Source organism: Leucoraja erinacea, chromosome 4, assembly GCF_028641065.1.
Source record: "Leucoraja erinacea ecotype New England chromosome 4, Leri_hhj_1, whole genome shotgun sequence".
Taxonomy (NCBI): domain Eukaryota; kingdom Metazoa; phylum Chordata; class Chondrichthyes; order Rajiformes; family Rajidae; genus Leucoraja; species Leucoraja erinaceus.
Genome location: NC_073380.1, coordinates 37453647 through 37474289, shown reverse-complemented (window position 1 = coordinate 37474289; position 20643 = coordinate 37453647). Strand labels below are relative to the sequence as shown.

At 37.3% G+C, this 20643-nt stretch overlaps 1 protein-coding gene across 4 annotated transcripts in view; it reads right to left on the bottom strand.

The window, feature by feature from the left end:
* Positions 1-1684: 1684 nt before the first annotated feature.
* The window catches only part of plag1 (pleiomorphic adenoma gene 1), a 63318-nt gene continuing 44359 nt past the window's right edge, over positions 1685-20643 (bottom strand). For 3 of the 4 annotated variants that reach the window (XM_055634044.1, XM_055634043.1, XM_055634045.1), the window contains one exon: positions 1685-18688. In XM_055634044.1, coding sequence (XP_055490019.1) covers positions 17425-18688 — 1264 coding nt within the window. In that variant the 3' untranslated portion in view covers positions 1685-17424. Of the gene's footprint in view, positions 18764-20643 lie in introns of all 4 variants that reach the window. The other variant, XM_055634047.1, reaches the window with a different exon arrangement.

Genomic DNA, 20643 nt, shown 5'->3' with positions numbered 1-20643 from the left:
GCAGAGATTTCAAAGAACACTGTACAGGCAAATATCAACTGAACTATTCTGTTCCATCTGCCGCTGCGCATGAGCATTGTTTTGGTTGCACAGTATGTGATGGTAGATGGCAATTAGACTTGTTGCTTATTGCTAAGTATCTGTAGCTGTTGCAGTGTTTAAGTAACAGGATTGAAAAGGCTGCCACATTCAGAGTCTGACTAATTAATTAATGATTCGGAAAATGCAAATTTTTTCTCTTTGGAAAAAATATTACCTTCCATTATATGATGCCGATGTTATCTGATATTTGTTAAATCATCCTGCATGTTCTCCATGTTTTTTTTTCACACAATGGGTGGTGGGTGTATGGAATAAACTGGCAGAGGAGGTAGCTGAAGCAGGGATTATCTCAACATTTAAGAGACAGGTACATGGATAGGACATGTTTGGATGGATATGGACTAAACGTGGGCAGGTGGGATTAGTGTAGCTGGGACATGTTGGCCGGTGTGGGCAAGTTGGGGTGAAGGGCCTGTTTCCACACTGTATCACTCAGTGACTCTGTTCTGTTGTAGATGCACATCATCTAATTATGTTAAACGTTGCTTACTTATCTAATATAGAATTATCAATGATTATCCCTACTTTTGACTTTGAAACAGAATATCGTGGATAAAGTAGCATGGTCGAGCTGAGAACATTTCCCTAGTGACTGCAGTTTTGCGGTCATGTGGCTGTGATTTGTGTCCGCCAAATGTTTCTGCATGACAGGCATGATCCTTTTGACTCTGGATCCTAATTCTTTACGTTTCTGGCTCATGGCCGTGCTAAAGTTTGGAACTATTGGTGAGTAGTTACATGTGTGCACTTGCAGCTATAAAGCATTGTTGTTAACTCCGTCATCACTTTATTGATAAGTAGGCGACTAATGTGGATGAAAAATACCTAGGTGGATCAATTTTTTAAATGGTCAGTACATACCCTCATATCCTGTAGTATTATAAGGCACATTGGTACTTCCCTTGCAATGCTATCTGTGATATTCAGGGCAACATCAATAGAACACCAACATTATCCATCTATAGTTGCAGTTCCATTCAATCGAGACAGCTTTTTTTTATATAGCAGGGGGAATTGAACTGGCTGTATACTACCAAAGGCGGAATCTCGTCACCGATTTAGCTTGGTGAAAAACAAATTAGTACGTAATGTTTTGTGTGGTGTTTTTGTAATGCCAACTTGTAAATTACAAAATTTATAAACACACTTATTTGGTTTCTGCCTCTAGGCCTATGGTCTATTGCATAACTACTATGTTACCACACTAATGACCTTGCTTTTAACTCTCATCACTTACCCATACAGATTTGATAGGAAAGTATCCAGTAAGGTGTAGAGGATGGAATAACAGAATTTATAGTCTTATCCAACCATTCAGTGGCACAATTATTTGCAGTGGATACATGTTTGTTTCTGTCCATCACAAGTCTAGTTGGCAAGCTTCATTAAACTAAGCTTTTAATCATTAACTGGTTCATGGGTGCCAAGTTCGTAGACTTTTCTGTCTTTGTGTACATTTTAAAAAGGCTTTTAAATATAATTATTTTTTCAGTGGTAATTGTCCAATCTCTATTTAAATTATAAAGATCTTCATATTTAATAATATAATTCGATACTAACAACAATTTAGACCAAGTGAGGCTGCAGCAGAACTGTTTTATTATAGTACATGTGTTTACAAAAATGCAGGTTATCTGGCACAATAAATAATCAGATTGCTTTTGAAGCATTTCTTTGGATGTAAAGATTAAATTCTAAAGTTTTTTTACTGCAGTTTTAAGTTGTAAAAGCTTTTTTTTTAAAACCATCTTTTATGTCTATATTTGTACAGATACCAGTAGTTCGTAAATACATTGATAAGTGTATACATAAGCATTGTGTTTTCCATTCCGAACAAAATAACAATTGATAAAATACAAAGTAGTACAAAAGTTCAATTTGGAATGCAGTTAGTTTCTTCCATCGATTACTTCCATTGCTTCAAACCAATTAAATATCTAATTGTATTTGCATCTATTTCATAGTCACTTAAAATCCATTAATACCGTACACTTCCATAATACAAAAAGGGAAAGGGGAACAGTTTAGCTTTGGAATTATTTTTCTTCATGGGGCTGCAAAATGTGAATGCATTATGAAATAGATTTAGTAATTCCATTGGGACAGGGAGAGTAGGGAGGGAATAATCTTGTGCACAATATGCTAAAATGATTTTCAGAATTAAATCCACCATAGCTGCAAAGCATGTCAATGCTAGATCAGTTTTGGACCAGACAATTCTTTCCAACACCTTTTACAACAACTGCATAATGTATTGTAACTTCACACAAAGGGTATTGTACGTATGGATGTTGCACATTTTGCTATTTGAGCTACCATACTTTAATTGGATGATATAATTGTAGTGTTAATTGAAGAAAGGGAAAGTTCATAGCACCACGAGGACTGGCTTCCTCCAACCAATGTGAATTAGCAGCAAAATATATACTTCAAAAATAAAGTTGCAGGAGTGTTCCCCATCAATTTGCTTCACTTGTACCACAATAGTTTCATTTGTGTTTACTTTCCCTTCTGTATAAATATCTATTTACAGGGAGTTGATGGGACGGCAGCAGCAAAAGAACTATCATGACATATACTGATTATTGTATCATTGTAAAGTAGTAAACTCCCTAATTGAGACACAGCAACTGTGCAAGCAAATATGACAAATTTTAATAAAAGAAATGCTATGACATTTGTACCTGCTAAAAGTTAAATAAAAAATGTAACATTTTACATACACATTTATTTTATAGTCTAATGGTCTAATATGAAATCCAATGGCATTTGAAACAAGTTTGTAATGATGGTTAAAGATACGGCCTTCAAGAGATACTCTTAAAGGATTAATGTATATGAAAGTGCTAAAAATATACATTTTGCACATATTCTGTAGACAAAGCTACAACTTTGACTATTTACTATATATATGTTGCAACAATAATCTATCACTTTACTCAGTTATGCATCTATAAAAACAACTGTACCTTTATACAACTTTGAAAAAATACATCTAACATTATGAAAATTCAATTTCTCAAGCAGCATGCACTTGCTTGTGCTTTAGTTGACATGAAAAAATATAATTGTGTGAAAAGGGTTAAATTCACCTTCTTATTGGAGTTTGGATACACTTTAAATGCTGGAATTGAAAATACTAATCCAGTTAGTTTAGCTTACAGGATATTATGTTCTGAATAAAGACTTTTATCCCACTTATTTATCACAGGTTGGATTGAAATAATTGCTATCATTCATGTCTTGGGAGTTTTCCCTTCAGACTTGTACAATGATTGTTATATTTATTCAAAATCAGGCAGCATTCTCACATATAAATGTTTTCTCTTGTCCTAATCTAAAACAAACCTGCAAAGTTAGATTTATTTAAATGAGACATTCTTAATGTAAAGAAATAACCTTCCTGTAGAAGGTAGCTCGCATTACTACAACTGGAAATATAGACTCATTTATAGATTTATGTAAAACATAAAGAGGTACCAGTAAACAATACACCCACTGGTCATCTTCACACCATTTCCCTTTCAACTGTGTTGCAACTAGTTTCACGAACTCAGCCTATATTAGTGTCCAAGCAAAGATTTCTGACTCGTTTCAAATACAAGTCATAACTTTCCAATTATGGTTTTGTGAAAGACAACCTGGGCTGTTGAAAGAGCATTAGAAATTTGAAATGTATAAAGAACATTTTAAATCTCAGCAGGTCATAAAAGAGAAGCAGATTTAACATTTCTTGTCAAGAGTTCTATCTGAAAAGTTAATTCTGTTTGGCTCTCTGTAGATGCTGCTTTTTAGAATATTTTTAAACTCTGCCATTAGTGTGTACCTAATTTCAACCATTTAAATTAATTTTTGAAAAAGTGTGCACAATGTGCACCTGAATTTTAAGCAATGTTTCACCAAAACTAGCTGTGGCATTTGCTCAATTCCGCACACAAAAATATGATATGTTTGTTTTAGCAATTAAATGATGCAATACACCAACATCTTAGATTTTACTTTACCACACAAGTATTCTCTAATCTATAAATTCTGCATTCATTCCATTACAAATGGACTTACTGTAAGGAATGCAATCTTATGAACTATTCACTTTATCCTATAACTAATGGATTTAACACAAGGATAATCATTTTTAATGATTACTTGCTTCAATCTTCTACCCATGCAAATGAAACCATCCATTCAACAGCACTGGCAATTCACAACTGAATAATGCATTATACACAAGCAGCACCAATCTTATTGCATTGAGTAAAGGTCTGCCTCACAGCCAAAACCAAAGTAAATTCTAATGTATACTTTAAAACTAAGCGCATACCATGGTCTTCCACTAAAAACCCATTACCTCAATTTCTAAATGATCAAATACTAACTTTCAAATCCACATAGCAGCTGACCAGAGGCACAAGTCATTTCTGAAAGTAATTAAATTAAAAAAGACATTCTTTGAATATGGTCTAGATTTCCATCCAATGGCAAAGTATATTAAATTTCCAATGCTAATACAAACTCACGTCCTTTTATCATTTAAAACTAAACTACTGTAAGAAACAAAATCATAGATTTTTACCTTTTTAGTTATGTGATCTCCATGTTTGACAACGAATTGTACATCAATATAATTTAATTTTAGTTTGACTTTAACATAATAGAACCTGTATTCAAAAAATATTGTATAAAGAACCGATGCATTAAAATGAAGAACTCTTCTGAAAAAGTTATTTTATACTATGTACTGTAATGCATTATTATTGTTATCAAAGAAGATAATGCTAATGTCCCTGTTTTCTGTGAACTTCCATTGCTAATAAGTCATTATAAAGTTATGGGTAGTATCCTGATCATACTAATTTAATTAAAAATAATTGGGCATCAATACAATTATTTACAATTATGCATCCCTATATTCCTAATTAAGTATCTTCGTACACAATTCAGACCATTTCTGATATATGGCATATGGATAATAGAAGTACATGTTTAACTGTTTCTCCCATCTTTATTACTGTGCATCGTTATCTCTACTCCTTTCAATTATGCAATTATAGTTATGAAACTCGCTATACTATGTCATAGTTTCAGCCAAGTATATTTTACAGGATACATTCACAAAAGGAGTCCCATTGGGTTAAATGGGCTGAACATCATGGATGTACATTTTGTAAGGACAGAATTAATAAGCTCATGATAAAAGGATACTCTAGAGAAATCTGATCTCATTGGGATGAATTTAGCATCATGTTCGAGTGCAAAGAACGTAAGTATGAAACTAGAATCTTAGCCTATAGTTAGCCTAAAGTTACCAATTTCATTTGTGGAGTAAAATGAAATGATAAATCAACCAAAGATGTAAAATGGCAAACATTTGAAATGCGTTTTCATAATTCTCAAAAATGTTGAGAAGTAAAATTTATTGAGGAAAATTCTATTATTAAAATTGAGACATTGCACGGAAGGAAAAAGCCTCACACTGAAATCAGGAAGAATAGCAAGCCGGAAGATCAAATCAAAGGATGGCCATAAAGTGATAGAAGAAAAAATAGAATTACGATAAAATAGGATATAATGCAAAGGACCTCAAAAAACTAAGATTTATGGGACTAATAGCCAAACAATTAGACCTAATGTCCTTCATCCCCCAGGAGGGTTTTGGTGATTATAAAATGGTGACTGCATTAATAAGGATCTTCAAAATACAAAAAGTGGTTCCAGTGATGAAAGGATTAACAAATATAATGCCATTTTTTTAAAATGGAAGGCAGTAAAAAAACTACACACCTGTTAAACTGACATAATTTGCCAGGAAATGGTGGTGTTCATTGTTCATGAGGAAGCTTTACATGAGAAATTGGGATCGTCACATCCAGGAGACTGAAGGATGCAACCAGTAAAGTGCACATTGGGTAGCGGAACCAAATGGTAGAAGACAATTAGATTTTTGATAGACGTTCAATAAGATTTGGCACAATGGAGTTGAGAATGCTGTTGGGATACAAGTAGCATTATATATCGTAGCAGCAGAAGCAGAAAGCAGGCAGGCTATTACTAGCACAATGTAGAAATGAACTTGGCTATTGTCAATCCATGTAAATTACTTAGCTAAAAAGAAACAATGTGTTGTGATGATCTCTTGATTTTCTTTATATATTGTGCCAAATCTTATAGCATAATATTTTGCAGAACTTTTATTTTTGCCCGAAAAGTCTATTTCTGACACCTCCCTCTTAAAGGATTGGCCGTCTGGCAGCAAGGCAAGTTTTTTCAGGGGGGGTCGCAATTCTTTGCAATTACATATCCTTGCTTGTTGAGTATATTTATAAAAACAGACACTGGTAAAGTTAGACGATTAAATATAGGGATAAGGCAATTGGGCAAGAAATTTCACTTGAAGTCAGTGATCAGCCAAGATGAAGGAGCAGACTATGAACCATGTTGTAGAGTGACTAACACTGCACTTGTTAAATACTGATGGAGCCAGTTTCTGGATGTTAATAATATTTACGATGTATTATAGTCATTACTGTTGCTGTAGTCATTGCTGTTATCAAACTGAACCATCCTATCACAACGAGAGAGCAGTCTTGAACTACTATCTACTTCATTGTGACCCTCGGACTATCTTTGATCGGTCTTTACTGGCTTTACCTTGCACAAAACGTTATTCCTATATCATGTATCTGTGCACTGTGAATGGCTCGATTGTAATCATGTATTGTCTTTCCGCTGACTGATTAGCACAAAACAAAAGCTTTTCACTGTACCTCAGTACTGACAAAGGAAGTCTTTCCTTCCTGTATGTACTACCATAGATCAAGATCAATGAGTTTTACAAAATATCCAATTAAGCAAATCTCTTTACTAAAGTGTCCACTAATTTTAAAATCCTGCTAAAGTTCCTCATCTTTTTGCAGTGACTGTTGCAGAACTTCATTCTGCACCATCTCAAATATGCCTATTTTTTAAATATAAAGTTGGCAAGTATCTGAATATCTGGGAAGAGGTAATCAGAGCAAAAGTAATTCACTGGCTCACTCTACGCCACCATTTGTGCTGATCACTGACCTCTACTCTGATTTCTTACCTAATTGCCCTTTCCCTTAATTCAATCATTCAATCTTACCAACCTCCTATTTAAATGCTCTCAAGAAACATAGAAATTAGGTGCAGGAGTGGGCCATTCGGCCCTTCGAGCCTGCACCGCCATTCAATATGATCATGGCTGATCATCCAACTCAGTATCCCGTACCTGCTTTCTCTCCATACCCTCTGATCCCCTTAGCCACAAGGGCCACATCTAACTCCCTCTTAAATATAGCCAATGAACTGGCCTCGACTACCCTCTGTGGCAGAGAGTTCCAGAGATTCACCACTCTCTGTGTGAAAAAAGTTCTTCTCATCTCAGTTTTAAAGGATTTCCCCCTTATCCTTAAGCTGTGACCCCTTGTCCTGGACTTCCCCAACATCGGGAGCAATCTTCCTGCATCTAGCCTGTCCAACCCCTTAAGAAGTCTACATTGCTTCCAAAGGTACATAATTGCAAAGATTTGTAACCCCCCGAATGAAACTCCTATTCTTAAATAGGCAGTCTTTTATTTTGAAATTGTTCATAGTTCTTGAGTTTGCAGCTCTTCAGCTGGTGGCCACATGTATCTTTCCAGAAAGTTCCATTGAGTAGATTACCAAAATATGCAAATTACTTATCTTCCTTTTGATTATTAAAGATGCTACAGCAGCACGTTTGGAAAGCAGTGACAGGATTGGTCAAAGTCAGCATGGATTTATGAAGAGGAAATCATGCTTGACTAATGTTCTAGAATTTTTTGAGGATGTAACAAGTAGAATGGATAAGGGAGAGCCAGTGGATGTGGTGTATCTGGACTTTCAAACAGCCTTTGACAAGGTTCCACACAAGAGATTATTGTACAAAATTAGAGCACACGGTATTGGGGGTAGGGTATTGATATGGATAGAGAACTGGTTGGCAGACAGGAAGCAAAGAGTAGGAATTAACGGGTCTTTTTCAGAATAGCAGGCAGTGACTAGTGGGGTGCCGCAAGTCTCAGTGCTGGGACCCGTTATTTACAATATATATTAATGATTTACACGGGAGAATTAAATTTGCAGATGACACAAAACTGGGTGGCAGTGTGAGCTGGGATGAATGAGTGGGAGATGCGTGGCAGATGCATGTAGGCCCCCCTCGGTCATGACTGACCATGGATGATGCATCCTAATTGTTGGCTGCTTGCTCCAAACCTCGGCTTGAGCAGCAGGTGATGTGTGGTCGGATGCAAGCCTGGGCGATGTCATATGGAGGACAGGCTGTTGCCCAAGCTGCATGTCCCCCCCTCTCCATGTCGCTGATCGATCCAAAGGAACAGCAGGGCCATTACAGCTTGGCACCAGCGCCGTCGCAGGAGCTGCCAGAGCGAGGTTGTAGACAACGACGAACTGCCTTAGGGGCTCCGACTCCGGATTTTCTTGAGGTTTACTCCTGGAGCCTTTTCGAGAACTGGATATGGCCACAAGGCAGTGAAGGTTTTAAATCAGTATAATGTAGATAAATGTGAGGTTATCCACTTTTGTGGCAAGAACAGGAAGGCAGATTATCTGAATGGTATTAGATTAGGAAAAGGGGAGATACAACGAGACCTGGGTGTGCCTGTACATCAGTCACTGAAAATAAGTATGCAGGTACAGCAGGCAGTGAAGAAAGCTAATGGCATGTTGGCCTTCATTGCGCGAGGATTTGAGTTTAGGAGCAAGGAGGTCCTACTGCAGTTGTACAGGGCCCTGGTGAGACCACACCTGGAGTATTGTGTGCAGTTTTGGTCTCCTAATTTGAAGATGGACATTATTGCTATTGAGGCAGTGCAGCGTAGGTTCACCAGGTTAATTCCCTGGATGGCGGGACCGACATATGATGAAATAATTCATCAACTGGGCTTGTATTCACTGAAATTTAGAAGGATGAGAGGATATAATAGAAATATATAGAATTCTTAAAGGATTGGGCAGACTCTAGCCAGGAAAAAATTCCCGATGTTGGGGGAGTCCAGAATCAGGGGTCACAGTTTACGAATAAGAGGTAGGCCATTTAGGACTGAGATGAGAAAAACTGCCACAGTATACAGTGGAGGCCTATTCACTGGATGTTTTCAAGAGAGAGTTTTAGACTTTAACTCTAAGGAATCAAGGGATATGGGGAAAAAGCAGGAACAGGGCACTGATTTTAGATGATCCGCCATGATCATATTGAATGGCGGCGCTGGCTTGAAGGGCCGAATGGCTTACTCCTGCACCTATTTTTCTATGTCTCTATATTTCCTGGACTAATAATACCCAGATCAGATGTTGCAAATCTAATGTCACTTCAAATGAGACAGAATTATATAGTGCAGAAAGATGGGCATTCAATACTTGTTTGTATGTTTAGACTTTTTCTATCCTTTGTAGTCAAATATAATGAGCTCACCTCGATATGAAAATATTATTTTTATGTTGATGAGCTGAAAATTTGTCTTTTTAAAAGAGCGTATTGCTGATTCCGATTAATAAATGGAGCAGCAGAACAAACTAACAAAGAAATAATGCTGGAACTTAATCACTGATCAGAACATATCGTTATGAATAATTCTGGATCACATTTCAAGAAGGCTGCAAAGTTTTAAGAGCAGAGGTGTACGACGACATTGTCAGTGATAGATGACATATATGCAAGAAGAGTTTATATAAGTTATAAGAATAGTACAAAAAAAAAAATTAAGAGGTGATCCAAGAGACTTTTTGGGACAAAAGTTCTATGCCCAGTAGCTAGGGTGGGGGTGAGGTAATAATAAAAAAAGTTAATACTAAACAATACAATATTAAATGTAAAAGTTAAAAAAAAGTTTTTAAAAATCACATCTGCGCCAGGTGCGTCGAGATGGGGCTCCTAAGGGACCGTGTTAGGAACCTGGAGCAGCAACTCGATGACCTCTGCCTGGTCAGGGAGAACGAGGAGGTCATAGACAGGAGTTACAGAGTGGTGGTCACTCCAAGACCACCTCCAAGAAGGGAGGCAGACAACTGGGTCACAGTTAGGAAGGACAATGGGCAGTGGCAGGGACTGGTGAGTACCCCGGTGGCTGTACACCTTGAAAATAAGTACTCACGTTTAAGTACGGTTGGGGGAGACTGCCTACCTGGGGGCTGCGACAGCGGCTGGGCCTCCGGCACAAAGACCGGTCCTGTTGCTCAGAAGGGTAAGGAAAAGAAGAGGAGGACAATAGTAATAGGGGACTCTATAGTCAGGGGGTCGGATAGGCGATTCTGTGGCCGCAGACAGAAGACCCGGATGGTAGTTTGCCTCCCTGGTGCCAGGGTCAGGGATGTGTCTGAACGTGTCCATGATATCCTGAAATGGGAGGGACAGGAGCCTGAGGTTGTGGTGCATATAGGTACCAACGACATAGGTAGAAAAAGAGAAGAGGTCCTGAAAGAAGAATTTAGGGAGTTAGGTAGAGAGTTAAGGAGAAGGACTGCAAAGGTAACAATCTCAGGATTACTGCCTGTGCCACGCGACAGTGAGAGTAGGAATGGAGCGAGGTGGAGGATAAATGCGTGGATGAGGGACTGGTGCAGTGGGTATGGATTCAAGTTTCTGGATCATTGGGACCTCTTTTGGGGAAGGTGCGACCTGTACAGAAAGGACGGGTTGCACTGGAACTCGAGGGGGACCAATATCCTGGCGGGGAGATTTGCAAAGGCTACTGGGGAGACTTTAAACTAGAACGGTTGGGGGGAGGGATTCAAATTGGGAAAGCTAGCAGTCAGTGTGTGAGGCAGGAGGCAGAGAAGGGTAGCACTCTGACCCAAAATGTAGGGGAGAAAGAAGAAAAAGACAATAAACAGAGAATAAGACAGGGTGGGTTTCTTAAATGTGTATATTTTAATGCTAGGAGCATTGTAAGAAAGGTGGATGCGCTTAGAGCCTGGATTGACACCTAGAAGTATGATGTTGTGGCGATCAGTGAAACATGGTTGCAGGAGGGCTGTGATTGGAAACTAAATATTCCAGGATTTCGTTGCTTCAGGTGTGATAGAATTGGAGGTGCAAGAGGTGGAGGTGTTGCATTGCTTATCAGGGAAGATATTACAGCAGTGCTTTGGCAGGATCGATTAGAGGGCTCGTCTAGGGAGGCTATTTGGGTGGAACTGAGAAATGGGAAAGGGGTAGCAACACTTATAGGGGTGTATTATAGACTGCCAAATGGGGAGCGAGAATTGGAAGAGCAAATATGTAAGGAGATCGCAGTAAGCACAATGTAGTGATTGTGGGAGATTTCAATTTTCCACACATAGACTGGGAAACACATTCTGTAAATGGGCTGGATGGTTTGGAGTTTATAAAATGTGTGCAGGATAGTTTTTTGCAGCAATACATAGAGGCACCTACTAGAGAAGGGGCGGTGCTGGACCTCCTGTTAGGAAATGAGACGGGTCAGGTGGCAGAGGTATGCGTTGGGGAACAGTTCGGGTCCAGTGATCACAATATCATTAGTTTCAATATAATTATGGAGAGGGTCAGAACTGGACCTAGGGTTGAGATTTTTGATTGGAGAAAGGCTAACTTTGAGGAGATGCAAAAGGATTTAAAAGGAGTAAATTGGGACATTTTGTTTTATGGGAAAGATGTGGAAGAGAAATGGAGGACATTTAAAGGTGAAATTTTAAGAGTACAGAATCTTTATGTTCCTGTTCGGTTGAAAGGAAATACTAAAAATTGGAAAGAGCCATGGTTTTCAAGGGAAATTGGACACTTGGTTTGGAAAAAGAGAGAGATCTACAATAATTATAGGCAGCACGGAGTAAATGAGGTGCTTGAGGAGTATAAAGAATGTAAAAAGAATCTTAAGAAAGAAATTAGAAAAGCTAAAAGAAGATACGAGGTTGCTTTGGCAAGTAAGGTGAAAGTACATCCAAAGGGTTTCTAGAGCTATATTAATAGCAAAAGGATAACGAGGGATAAAATTGGTCCATTAGAGAGTCAGAGTGGACAGCTATCTGCAGAGCCAAAAGAGATGGGGGAGATATTGAACAATATATTTTCTTCGGTATTCACCAAGGAGAAGGATATTGAATTATGTGAGGTAAGGGAAACAAGTAGAGTAGCTATGGAAACTATGAGATTCAAAGAAGAGGAAGTACTGACACGTTTGAAAAATATAAAAGTAGATAAATCTCCAGGTCCGGACAGGATATTCCCTAGGACATTGAGGGAAGTTAGTGTAGAAATAGCAGGGGCTATGTCAGAAATATTTCAAATTTCATTAGAAACGGGAATAGTGCCGGAGGATTGGCGTACTGCGCATGTTGTTGCATTGTTTAAAAAGGGTTCTAAGAGTAAACCTAGCAATTATAGACCTGTTAGTTTGACATCAGTGGTGGGCAAATTAATGGAAAGGATACTTAGAGATAATATACATAAGCATCTGGATAAACAGGATCTGATTAGGAACAGTCAACATGGATTTGTGCCTGGAAGGTCATGTTTGACTAATCTTCTTGAATTTTTTTAAGAGGTTACTCGGGAAATTGATGAGGGTAAAGCAGTGGATGTTGTATATATGGACTTCAGTAAGGCCTTTGACAAGGTTCCTCATGGAAGGTTGGTTAAGAAGGTTCAATTGTTGGGTATTAATGGTGGAGTAGCAAGATGGATTCAACAGTGGCTGAATGGGAGATGCCAGAGAGTAATGGTGGATGGTTGTTTGTCAGGTTGGAGGCCAGTGACTAGTGGGGTGCCACAGGGATCTGTGTTGGGTCCACTGTTGTTTGTCATGTACATCAATGATCTGGATGATGGTGTGGTAAATTGGATTAGTAAGTATGCAGATGATACTAAGATAGGTGGTGTTGTGGATAATGAAGTAGATTTTCAAAGTCTACAGAGAGATTTATGCCAGTTGGAAGAGAGGGCTGAAAGATGGCAGATGGAGTTTAATGCTGATAAGTGTGAGGTGCTACATCTTGGCAAGCCAAATCAAAATAGGACGTATATGGTAAATGGTAGGGAATTGAAGAATGCAGTTGAACAGAGGGATCTGGAAATAACTGTGCACAGTTCCCTGAAGGTGGAATCTCATGTAGATCGGGTGGTAAAGAAAGCTTTTGTTGTGCTGGCCTTTATAAATCAGAGCATTGAGTATAGAAGTTGGGATGTAATGTTAAAATTGTACAAGGCATTGGTGAGGCCAATTCTGGAGTATGGTGTACAATTTTGATTGCCTAATTATAGGAAGGATGTCAACAAAATAGAGAGAGTACAGAGGAGATTTACTAGAATGTTGCCTGGGTTTCAGCAACTAAGTTACAGAGAAAGGTTGAACAAGTTAGGTCTTTATTCTTTGGAGCGCAGAAGGTTAAGGGGAGACTTGATAGAGGTCTTTAAAATGATGAGAGGGATAGACAGAGTTGACGTGGATAAGCTTTTTCCACTGAGAGTAGGGAAGATTCAAACAAGAGGACATGACTTGAGAATTAAGGGACAGAAGTTTAGGGGTAACATGAGGGGGAACTTCTTTACTCAGAGAGTGGTAGCTGTGTGGAATGAGCTTCCAGTGAAGGTGGTGGAGGCAGGTTCGATTTTATCATTTAAAAATAAATTGGATAGTTATATGGACGGAAAAGGAATGATGGGTTATGGCCTGAGCGTGGGTAGATGGGACTAGGGAAGAATATGTGTTCGGCACGGACTAGAAGGGCCAAGATGGCCTGTTTCCGTGCTGTAATTGTTATATGGTTATATTATATGGGCAGGCACTTGAAGCAGAGATCATTGCAGGTTTGTTGAAAGGTTCTATGCTCTCTAGATTGGGGGAGGGAAGGAGGTTATAATACAATGTAGGAAATAATACAATGTAGGTAATGAAACAGTGTAGGAAACACAGTAAAAGATTCCATTAAAACTTTTAAAAATGATTCGGGCAGGCACTTGAAGCTGAGGTCATTGCAGGGTTGTGGACAAAAAATAGGGATATAGGACATGGGTTTATGAGTTTAGTTTATCGTCAAGTGGACCGAGGTTCAGTGAAAAGCTTTTATTGCATTCTATCCAGTCAGCAGAAAGACGTATGACTAATAGGACAAATCCAGCACAAACAGGATTGATAGGGCTCCTCCTGGTTAACATTCTATGATCCTATGAAGTCTCGGCTCCAAAATATTACATAGTAAAACATGTTCTCAATACTTGAATAGTTTTTGAATTTAAATCACAAATAAAAAGATTCATAATTGAACTGCAAAATAAAACTGCTGAAATGTTAATTGATATTAAAATCTTATATAATTTAGTTATTGATGGAAGAGCTGATAACATTATTAGTCTGGGCAATAGGTTAACCTGGCCAGTGGTTGCTTCTCATTTTGCACGTATGCCGCCTTTTGGTAAAATTGACAAAATGACATTGATTCTAAGTGAGCAAGCCACAGGTTTACGGGAAGAAACTGGTCTTTGATTGCTAGGACTAAGTTTGTGAGAAAATCAGCCACGAGCTGTCCATGCCTCTCAAGATTTGGTTCTATGGAAGTGAATGGAACCAAATGTGCAGATGTGAGTTTAATTGTGAGCTGATATTCCAAACCCATCTAGTGCTAGCAACTGAAATTTACATTAAAATGATGGGGGTTCGCCAACAAAGCCTCAAAAATGATGAGGTAAATCTGCAGAATATGCAAATGATCCACTTCTGAGCACTGAATTATATATATCCCTTTGGGTTTAGTTTAGAGATACAGTGTGGAAACAGGCCCTTCAGCTCACCATGTCCGTGCCAATACACTAGTTCTATCCTACGCATTAGCGACAATTTATAGAAGCCAATTAACCTACAAGCCTGCACGTGTTTGGAATATGGGAGGAAACTGGAGCACCCAGAGAAAACCTACGTAATCACAGGGAGAACATCCAAACTCTGTACCGCACTTGTAGACAGGATTGAACACGGGTCTCTGGCGCTGTAAAGCAACTATGTTGAAAGCACGTTTGGTTGATGAATAGTTCAAATATTGGTTCAATAAGTCAATACTACATTATGAAGGAAAACATAATTTTGTACACAAATTCCAATACTACACAAGTGAACCAGTGAAATATTGCATCAACTATTTAGCATTAACTATAACAAAGAATACAAAGACTAACTGTGGTTTTAATATAAAGTACCACACTGGACAGAGCTAAATAATTCCTTTGGCAGCTCCGTATTTTCTACCTTTTTGGGCACAATTTATTTTGGTTCAGCGTTCCACAAGGTAATATATTCAAATCACCTATGTGACAAAACCACAACCAACTTAAAAGCACTCGGCATTAATGGAAAGTACAGACCAGTCAACTTTTCCGATTACCTCTCAGATCAGGAGATCTTCACATGAATTATTCTCTCCACATCAGACCTAGTTTAAAATATTTTTGTTTTCATTTGATTTCTATTATTATCCTAACATTTTATTCAATTATCTTAGGCTTGTTTGAATTTCAATAAAAACCTTTCTGTGTCATCAGCCAAACAATAATCTAGATTGTTGCACATTCTGGTAGCTGCTTTATTAAATCTGACTTTACTATACTAGATTCAAAGTCCTAATTGTCAGTTTGTCCCAAGTATCAAATCGCTAATTAAATCATGATCACAGATCTTGCAACAGCTGAATTAATATTACATTTCTGTAGAAAAAAAATTACATTCATGTACTCTGAATAGTACAATGCCACAAATAGTAACCAAAAAAAATGTTCAAAACAGAATTTCATTCTGCCATTTAACTCCAAATTAATAATTCTCTATTATGCCTATCTGAATTAAAGTACTAATATACACGTGAGATACATACAAGGAAAAAAAGATCATCAATCCAAAATTTTGTTTCTCTCTCATGCCACAGACACTGCCTGACCTGCTGAGTCTGATTTAATATGAGATAAAGGCTTCACTGGGCATAACTGCACAAAGATGGACAAATTAGCAAATTGTTTCTTAAAATACGCTACTACGGATAATTATTTGCTCTTTGTGGCAGTAATGATATATCTATCTAAAACTTAAAATAAGAATTGAGTATTGAACCGTGAGAATTTGACCAACAAAATGAATAGAAATGAAAGTAACATTTTGGTAGGATATTTATTATCTTTCACCAGTTATTTCCTCACTTCTTAAGGCTGTGCTTTGTTTAGAGAACTTGGGTCTTCACTTCACTCTTTTATTTTGAGTAAAAATTCCATATTTGTGGGCAAAAATCTAATAGACGATTTTATACCATTCAAGATCAAAACTGAAAGTTATTTGTGACTTTTATCCATATGTCTGATTCAGATGTTTAGTTGACAACCTATGGTATAATATAAAATCTCCAGTACATGCCACATAATTTAAAAGGTACACAATCAATTTAAATTAGGAAAAACTCTTATTTATATTCCACGTCATTACAAGGAATTAAAAATTATCTTCTGGATTTTTACAAGTTTTAATGTCTTATCTGATGGTATGTTTAATTATTTTTAAAGGTTTTCACCACCAAACTTTCTTGAAAAATAGGTCACCTATACTCAGCATTTTTCATAAATAAAAATCAATGGGTTATAAACCAACTTTGGTGCATTGATATGGCCAAAGTTCAAAAGGTTTTTTGGTGTTCAAACATTTTTTAAATGCATAAATGCACCCTCAAAGATCTATGAAATGGAACTGTGCAAAAATTGTTAAACAGAGCAGCAATATTTTCAAGAACTGAATACAGTTTGCTTGTCAGGTATAAATCAGTTTCAATTTGCAGTCACTATCTGATATAAATCTTGACAGTCTCTTTCCCTCGCTAGATGCTGCCTGACTAGCTGAGTTACTCCAGCAGTTTTTTTTTTGCATCTGATATACAGTTCTGAAAGACTAATTATTGGTGTCAGTACAACCTAAAATTAGAACTCAACAACCATTACAATGATAGCGTTGAGGACTGTTATTATGTATGAAATTCTAAATGTAAACCTCCAGGTTGTCCACGACTCTATTAATCATGCTTTAGACTCAAATTTGCTCCCCATTGTATATTATTATAAACCAAGTGCTAATAAGAATGTTCCTATCATGTCCAAAAATAAATAGTACTGTGCTGTACATTTTACCTTGGTCTTGCTTGCCACTGGTGGTGATTCAAATTAGCACTGATGTTACAAGCCATTAAAGAGTTTACAGTTCAATTTCTTAATGTTTCATCAGGATAATTGAAATTACAATCATTGGAAGTTGAAATAGTTAAGAAATGTTCTACTGTCTACTGAAAAGCCTGGTGAAAACGTGGCAGGGTTGTTGTGCTTAAGCTAGTTGTGAAGACTGTAGATAAGGGATGCAGAGCATTGAGACCAATGCTGTTACCAGTTTCGTGTGAATCCTGGTACAGCGGTGGGAGAGGAATTAGAGATGAGGGAGGTTCTTCTTGTGTATAACACATACCAGAATTGCCCAAAGAAACTGGCTGATTGTATGAAGAATTATTTAGCGGTAAGAAACTTAATAACTGAGAAAAGTCTAAGGACGATGTATTCAGGGGTTCATTGACGAATGCTGGGCTTTTTGAAAGCAAAATATCCCCAGATCCATCACCCAGAGACCCTGGCTGGGACTCCATGCCTTGTTTTGATGAGGATAATTGAGTGTCATGGGCAGAGGGAAGCAAATCACTATGCAAATCCATTAAGAAACTGTCTATTTCACTTTTTAATGGTTGTCCTTTTTCAGGCAGCGCAATGGCATATGAGGTAGAACCAAGAAAATATTTTGAGGAAAGTTCTTGAGGAGAGCAAATTGAAGTCTCAATTTCTAGTGGGCAACCCATTCCTAAAGGTAATGGAGTAGAGATCATTTGATTGTTTGCCCCTAATGTTTGCATGGTCTGAATATGGGCACTGTAGATATTCATTTGCAAAGTATTTGTAAATGATCTAGTTGTCAATTCACTAGAAACTACTGACATCACTGGACTTAGCTCATCTTTTAATGACAACGAAGTATTTGAACTAAGTAGATTGATAAAATCTGTTGGTTCTGTTTTCACCTTCAGCAGTTCCTGCGAGTGACTTTTCTTCATGTGACGGGTCAGATGGTCCTTCCGACCAAATCTCTGGGCGCAATACTGACAAAGGAAGTCTTTCCTTCCTGTATGTACTACCATATGTCTTCGAACATCTTTACGAGTATAGAAACAACGGTCACAATGGTCACATTGGTGTTTTTTTTCCTTTGTGCCACTTGATGACTTGCCGGCATGCGTCTTCAGATGCTCCAGTAATACTCCTGTGCTTTCAAATGTTTGTAAGCAAACTCGACAAGTAAGGTCACCACTAGTTGCAGCATGCAGAGCTAAATGACGCTTATAACCAAGCTTTGTATTGTAGTTTTTCCCACATTCCTCACACTTGAAGGCTTCCTTGTTTGGATCATGAGTTTGCAGGTGATTCTTTAGATGATCTTTGCGATGGAACATTTTCTCACAGTAAGTACACTTGTGGATCTTCTGAGGTGAATGGGTGGCCATATGCCTTGAACAGACACAAGTGGTTATTTACACTGGAAACCTCAAGTGCACCAGCTCTCCTTGTTTGGAGGTGGGTATTCTGTAATGTATAATCAAAGAACTGCCTGAAATCTGCAACATGAACAATAAATACTGGAAACAATCAACAGGTCAAACAGTGTCTGTGGAAAAATATACAATTACCATTTCAAGTCGAGGAACATGACTTAGATTAGAAGTGTTAACAGTTTCTCCTTCCACAGATGCTGCCTGAACTGCCGAGTGCTTCCATAATCTTTAAATCTGTTTTGTATGTTGCTAATTATAATTAATCTTTCTAAATTATTGTTGTAACAATAGCTCTAAAATGTAATATGTAGAAGCAAATTAGGGGATTCTTAAAAATCAAGTTATTTTAACAAAACATTAACAAAGATGAATATTTTTGGATTACATTTTAGTTAAATTAAATTAAAGTTTAGTACATATAAATACATTTTGCAAAATTAAACTTTGCATATTAAAATATTCCTTAATAAGGACATTTTTTTCTGAAATGTCCTTCAATATTGAATCACTCAATGTTTTCAATCAATTTGTTGATCAATATCTGAATTCTGACTAACAGTTATCTCGATCTTATGAAATTATAAAGGACTATGAACAGTTTTGATCAGATCTAGTGATAATATGCACTTCAGATTTTGGTGGATGTGCTGTGAAATTAGGAAGAGACCAGCTAAACAGAATCAGAGAGCCAAATCGGTCAATTTGCCGCTGAAGATCCCATGGAATCCCTTGGTGAGGCCCGGTCTTGGTGAGGCTCCTTGTCTCTCAGATATTGTGCAAGATCTGATCTCAATGAAGGCTGACTGCATGCATGCAGATGACAATGCATAGTGGAACGTATTACATCTTAAAAATAATTTAACTATATTAATGCTTAATTATCGACAAATCTTTTAAATCTTAAATTATTAATATTAAACTATTCTATTCAATGTTAATTTGAAATATCTCTGATAGTTAATAACATTAAAAATGACAGACTTGCTAACTGTTAAACAATTTTGGTTTGCGTTCAGAGATAGGGCCTCTGTACTAGACACCCGATACCCCATCATTATCTGGAAGACAGGGCCTCCTCCTCTGGCACAGATAATCCTGAGAATGAAATTGCAGACAGCGGATCCAGTTAAGCACAAAATGGCTCATTATTATTGCTGGATGTTTAGTTTTGAAACTAGAAATTCAAGTGGTCTTTCAAAACTTAGAATTAAGGATATATAATATTATTATTGAAATGCATTTATACAAACAAAATATTATTAAATTTAAATAATTTCACTCATTACAAAGGTAATACTGAAAGTAGTTAAATCATGCTTAAAAGCGGAAAAATCAAAAAACGTCCTGATGAAGGCCCATTGAGCTAAAACACTTTCTATCTGCAGATACAGCTTGACCTTGCTGATCAATTCCTGTACCATATCTTTGTTTTAAATAATTCTTAACATTTGATTTAATTGACAAATTTATTACTGATTCACCGCATAGTGTTTCAAATGCAGGGCCAGATCATGTTGGCACTGAATACTATCATGACACATTCACTTACACTAATGTGATGTATTAGTTTGCTGGCAATGCCACCACTGTCAAAGCAACAACTATTTTTAAATTGTCACTAAATGATTTTGACTTTCAATGAAATTTAAAGGCCATTAAAAGTCTTGGGAGTAAAATTAATTGAAAAGATTACTTTAAAAACACAATTATAAAAACATTAAACTAAAGTGAAACGATTAAGGAAAGAACTTACCTTTGCCATTGCTTTCTTAACTGCAACAAAACAATCCTCATTGCTATTAATGAGGCACAGACTCGGTGCCAGGTTAAATCAAGCACAAAATCCAAGAGCCAGTTTAATTTTCACACCTTCCCACCCTTTTCCACATCCCAATGTGACATCTAGCAGCA